General features: G+C 43.5%; 1 protein-coding gene across 7 annotated transcripts in view; it reads left to right on the forward strand.

Annotated features, from left to right (window-relative positions):
• SYTL4 (synaptotagmin like 4) overlaps nucleotides 1–3,456 on the forward strand; it is an 82,812-nt gene extending 79,356 nt beyond the window's left edge. For all 7 annotated transcript variants that reach the window (XM_059680530.1, XM_059680531.1, XM_059680527.1 and 4 more), the window contains one exon: nucleotides 1,884–3,456. In XM_059680530.1, the coding sequence (XP_059536513.1) occupies nucleotides 1,884–2,059 (176 nt within the window). In that variant the 3' untranslated portion in view covers nucleotides 2,060–3,456. The remainder of the gene's footprint in view (nucleotides 1–1,883) is intronic.
• The last annotated feature ends 2,829 nt before the right edge of the window (nucleotides 3,457–6,285 follow it).

Genomic DNA, 6,285 nt, shown 5'->3' on the forward strand with positions numbered 1-6,285 from the left:
AACTTCCTCGCTACAAAGCTTCTTTATGACAGGAGTTTTCTTCTTTGAGTTAATGTTCAACCAATATTTATTGAGTACCTACTACGTGCAGGCCTAGAGGAATACAGCTCATGTACTCTTTCTTATGTGTACAGATAAATGTGACCCTGATTGCCAGGAACACCATCATCTTCCCACCACAAAAAAATCTGAAAACCTACTTATATCTGTACCTATAATTTCGATCTTCCATCCTGTCATAATGAAAGAAGGGCCCTTTCTAGCAAAGGTCAATCTTTTTCCAAATATTCTGAATCATATCCTCACCTCTCAATGACCTCACTTCTGGAATCTCCTATCTCTCCTGACTGATCAGTTTCATTCTCTCTGCCTCTCTACTGGAGGCGAAAACAGATATGCTCTGGTATTTCTGATTTTGAAAAACATAAATAAACCTCCCCTTGATCCTACAACTCACTTCTAACTTATTAAAAATAATTATCTCCACTCCCTCCCCTCTTTTTTAGTCTTCAATCCACTGTGAGCTGACTTCTGTCCCATTACTCCACTGAGCAATTGCTTCTGCCAAAGTTTTGTTTTACTCTTACTAGAATTTTAAGTGCTATCCAACATAGCCGATCACTTCCTTTTTCTTGAAATACTTAGCTTTTAATCAAGACATTATACTCCCTTTTAACTCACTGCTCACCTTCTCAATGTTCTTTGTAGTTTCCTCATTCTATACACAAACTCTAAATGTTGGTGTTTCTTAAGGCATAGTCTTAGATCCTTTTCTTTTCTCTATAGTCTCTGCATTCCTGTGGCCTTAAATAGTAATTGTATATTAATAACTCATACAAGGCATTTAACACAAAGCATCTAGGATGATGTTTTTACAAATATAAGCCAATTCATGTCAGTTTCTGCTTAAAAACCTTCAGTGGCTTCCTATTGCACTTAGAACAAAGTTCTCAGCATGCCTACAGGCCCCATATGATCTAGACCTTCTCTGTTGCTTTATGATCCATCTCTGCATCTCTCCTGCTTACTCACTATGCTCCAACCACAATGACTTTCTTTCTGTTCTCCAACTATCTCAATCTTATTTCCACTCTATAACCTAAGCAATTAGTATTCTCCCTGTCTGGAAAGGCTGGTACCTTCCTATCCTTCAGATCTTGACTCAAGTGTCTCCTTTTCATAGAGGCCCTCGGACCACTCCATCTAAAGGATGTCCTGCTCTAGGCACTACAAATCACCTTGTTTACTAACTTAATGACATTTACCTCATTATCTGAATTACTTTTGTTGATTTACTTGGATATTTTCTGTCTTTCCTATTCAAATGTAAGCCACCTACAGGCCAGACTTTTTCTGCTTTGTTCATCACTATATTCCCTAGAGCCTAGAAGAGTATTGGCAAATAGTCGGCACTCAATAAATGTTTATTGAATGAATGTACAAGAGAATAGGAATGAGGCCATGTACAATCCTAACTTCAGGCCTGGAGTTTACAGCTAGAGAAAAAAGGTGTTCAGCTTCTTTATTAAAAAAAAAACACACAACACCACACAAAACATTTAAGTCAAGTTGGCAATACCAGAAGGGCAATAGGTCTGGCATGAGGTGAGTTGTCAGACACCAGAGCTCCACACAAGCCTCAAAATAAGAGGCCTCTAACTATTGGTGTCCCAGTTGGAGGCCCATTTCATTAATCAGAAGCCTCTTGACAGAGTCTCAGGAATAGAATCATCAGGGAATACTTCCCAGACTGCTGTCCCTATTAGCCCATCTACATAGCACACTGTCATGTATGGGGTGGCTGGCTGTCCTTGTAAGCCCGTATTTTCTGGTGAGCTAAGGGGTGGGATCCCTGTTCAGGATCCTCTGGTGTTTCTTTTCAGGGATCAGTAATGGGGAAGTGGTGGACTGGATGGACTCGACTGGGGAAGAAGTGAGCTTGTGGCAGAAGATGCGACAGTACCCAGGGTCTTGGGCAGAAGGGACTCTGCAACTTCGTTCCTCGATGGCCAAGCAGAAGCCGGTTTATGAGTTGGCCAGAGAAAGTCAGAGGAAGTGAAGAAACCAAGAGTAAAGATTTATAATTTAATATGTGTATTATGTCTATGTGTATACAAATATGTATTTCTATAAATCTCACTGTGCTAGACTTGCTCCCCTTTTGAAAACAGGTTCAAGAATAAGGGTCTCTTTAATGTTTTTATTTGTGCAGAAGCTAATATACTTGCAAAGTCCATTCTTATATCTCTGAGTTTTAATTAACTTCTAAAATGTTTTAAAATAAGTTTTTATCTCCTGTCTTACTATCCTTGTTCCTACTTCCCTAGGAAGCCCTGGCTGCCTTTGGCATTAGTAAGAATCTATGTTTAAATGTGTTCCTGGTCTGAGGTCAAGGATCTGGGAAGCAGGGTTGGGTTACTAAAGACAGGAGAAGATGGTAGAAAGGTGAGTAGGTCCTCTCCTTCCTCTCTAATTTATGCTTTTAATGCCTTTTCTACCTTGACAAATTTCTAGAACTTTGCTTTTAACTCCTCTTGTTTTTTAAGCAATTTCCACCTTGCTTGAGTCTAATGGTTTTTGTGAAAATGGTAAAGAAAATTATTCAGTTCCTTCTGGTTCTAGACACCTTCACTATAACTTATAATGGGGCTGCTTTTAAAAAAAGCACTTTAATTAAATAATAGCCTTTAGACCAAGTCATGGACATGATGGACATGAGCAGCAAGTAGTTCTTGGAGGTTCCAGTGGACCAGGGTGACTGAGGCTGAAGTGTTTTCCAGTCTGTGTTGAATTCTTTGCATTTAAACTGTTACAGTGGTTGTTGGAGAGCTCATTTCTCTAATGAAAGGCAAGACATCTTCATTCTCAACATGTACCACATCTTTCTTAGTGTTTGTGTCCAAAATGTATTACCACACAGAATATGGTCTACATATCATTTTGTCCACCAGAATAGCCAAGTACTCTGTAAACTGGTCCAGTGTTTCTCCAGGCTGGGCACTGTTAGTGCTCTGAGATAATGTATTCTGAATTCTTTCTTGAAATGGTTTCAGATCTTATTTTTTTTCTACTGTTTCCTAATCTTGACCTAGATGTAAGATGTAACAGGGGAGTGATATGTTGAGACCTTTCTAAGAAGGATTTTAATGACCTAAGGTTCGTTTTCTAAAACTTACTGTTCCAAACTGACCTTTTTATTCTTCCATGTGTATCTACACAGTCATTTGTGAAGGAAGTCTATACCGGAGAAGAAATACCTGTCAGGGTAGTCATGTGCTCACTCACTGATTCTCCTATATATATGAACTGAATGGAGGAGTGTTTTTAAAAGGTTTATTTGGTGTGGGTTGGTATTGTAATGGAAGGCAAACTTGGGATACTGTGCTGTAACTTGCTCCTTTGTTCTCCACCCCCTGAAATATACTTGTTCTTCAATAAAGTGTTCTCACTTGTTAAGTGTTTGCATTTGTTGGTTCTATGGATGCTTTTGTCTTTGATGTCCTGACTTCCTGTTGTTGCTTTTCAGGTGGCTTTAAGGATAAGGATAAGGACAGATGCCCTTCCCTAACCCTTGTGAACAGATTCATAGAAAATTTCCCTTTCCCCACATTGCTTCCCGATGCCTCCATTGAGCTCTGATCCATTGTATGTAGGGAAAGAACTGAGAAGCCATCTTAAAAGTGGTACCACTTTTCTCTCTCTCAGGTACCAAGAGAACTCCCCCTTTAGCTTTGTGCCCCCCACCACCACATGCTGGAGGGGTGTACACAGGGGAGATGTTCCAAGCTGTCTTTCTTTCTTTCTTTTTATTTTGTTTTATTGCTTATAGTATTACAAAGAGTATTACATATGTCTCCTTTTTTTTTTCTCCCCTTGACCTTCCCCCGGCCTCCCCTACCCCCCCAGTATCTTGTGTCCATTGGTTATGCTTATGTGCATGCACAACCAGTTGATATCTTATCCCCGCCCCCCCAACCCTTCCCAGCCTTCCCCCTGTAGTTTGACTAATAGTCTGTTCGATGCTGCTCTGCCTCTGTATCTATTTTTGTTCATCAGTTTATAATGGTCTCTATTATCCATAAATGAGTGAGATCATGTGGTATTTATCTTTCTCTGACTGGCTTATTTCACTTAGCATAATGCTCTCCAGTTCCATCCATGGTGTTGCAAATTGTAAGAATTCCTTCTTTTTTACAGCAGCATAGTATTCCATTGTGTAGATGTACCACAGTTTTCTAATCCATTCATCTGCTGTGGGCACTTAGGCTATTTCTAAATACTTCACTAGGAGGTATAGAGCCTTTTCCCTTCACTCCTACTGCTATTATTTTGTTTTGAGAGATAAATAACACATATGCTAAGTAACCCATCTGAGAAATAAAGCTCTGGGTTTCTAGGTAGGTCCAAGTGACTTTTGACCCCTTGTGTAAAAAGGGCATCCTATCTAATAATAGACAAACATGGTAATTAACCGTACCTCCAACATGCTTCCCATAAGGCTAATCAGGGCGATATGCAAATTAACTGCCAACCAAGATGGCGGCTGGCAGCCAGGCAGCTGAAGCGAACAGGAGGCTTGCTTGCTCCAGTGATGGAGGAAGCCAAGGTTCCCCGCCTGCCGCTGCCCAGCTCTGAGCTGCACTCTAAACAACTATGTTGCAATTATAGAAGCTAAACAATCCCCAGAAACCTGCTTTCAGCCAGCCGGGCCTCAGAGCTGGAGTTGCAACAGTGTTTCAATTATAGAAGCCAAACAAACCGAGGTCTCAGAGCTGGAGCCGAGCCTCAGAGCTAAAGCCAGCTCTCAGCTCCAGTGACAGCCATAGAGGGTAAATAAATCCCAGAATAAAAAAGAAAAAAAGGAGAGGTTGGGAGTTTCAGTCACCTGCCAGCCTGAAAACGGCCCTCAGCCCCTCACCCAGACTGGCCAGGCACCCCAGTGGGGACCCCCACCCTGAAGGGGGTGTGACCAGCTGCAAACAGCCATCCCCTCATCTAGGCTGGCCAGGCACCCAAGCGGGACCCCCACCCTGATCCGGGACACCCTTGAAGGCAAACCAGCCAGCTCCCACCTGTGCACCAGGCTTCTATCCTATATAGTAAAAGGGTAATATGCAAACTGACCCTAGCAGCAGAAGGACTGGGAATGACTGGTCACTATGACACACACTGACCACTAGCGGGCAGACACTCAATGCAGCAACTGCCCTCTGGTGGTCAGGGTGCTCTCACATGGGAGGAGCTCTGCTCAGCCACAAGCCAGGCTGATGGCTGCCAGTACAGCGGTGTTGGTGGGAGCCTCTCCTGCCTCCTCAGCAGTGCTAAGGATGTCCTACTGCAGTTTAGGCCTGCTCCCCGCTGGCAAGTGGACATCCCCTGAGGGCTGCCAGGCTGCCAGAGGGATGTCTGATTGCCATCTTAGGCCCAATCCCCTGGGGAGCAGGCCTAAGCCAGCAGGTGGTCATCCCCTGAGGGGTCCCAGACTGCGAGAGGGCACAGGTCGGGCTGAGGGACTTCCCCTCCCCCCCAAGTGCACAAATTTTTGTGCACCGGGCCTCTAGTCTATAATAATAAAAGTGTAATATGCAAGTCAACCGCAGCAGAACGACCATCCAGATAACTGTCTGGATGACCTTCTGGACGACCACACTATGACACACACTGGCGCCAAGCCAGCCAAGGCAGATGTGATGCGATTGGTCAGGGGCCTGGCCATCACCCCATGATCGCCCTGCAGAGGGAGGCCCAGGCCACTGACCAGCGGGCTGTGGCAGGTGGGCGGGGTCTACCTCTTTGGGGCGATCTATCGATCATGGGGCTCCCAAACTGTGAGAGGGCACAGGACAGGCTGAGGGAATCCTCCCCCCCCCCATGCATGATTTTGTACACCAGACCTCTAGTTAGTATATGTTTAATAACTTCTGTATAGAAGACTTTATGCTAGATATATTACATATTATTGCTTCAATTTCTCCAGGAACCTTGCGAAGTAGGAAAATTTACCTTTTTATAGAGGAAAGTCAAGGCAAGAGTTAGTATTTGAATCAAGGTCTGACTCTATACTACCATGCTGCTTCCTGCAAGGATGAAGATTCCAAGGAAGGAATGCTTCCTCTCTTCTAAAATATCCCAAAGAAATAAGTTTAGTTTACAAAATAGGGCAATCAGAATGCTTTGGAAGTTACCTAGCCAGCTGACAGACTGAATAGTTAGGAGGAGAGTGGCAGAGAAGGGAACAGAGAACAGAAGCAGAGGTATGGACAGGGTCAGGGTGGAGCTAGCCCC

This window comes from Myotis daubentonii, chromosome X (assembly GCF_963259705.1).
Source record: "Myotis daubentonii chromosome X, mMyoDau2.1, whole genome shotgun sequence".
Lineage (NCBI taxonomy): Eukaryota > Metazoa > Chordata > Mammalia > Chiroptera > Vespertilionidae > Myotis > Myotis daubentonii.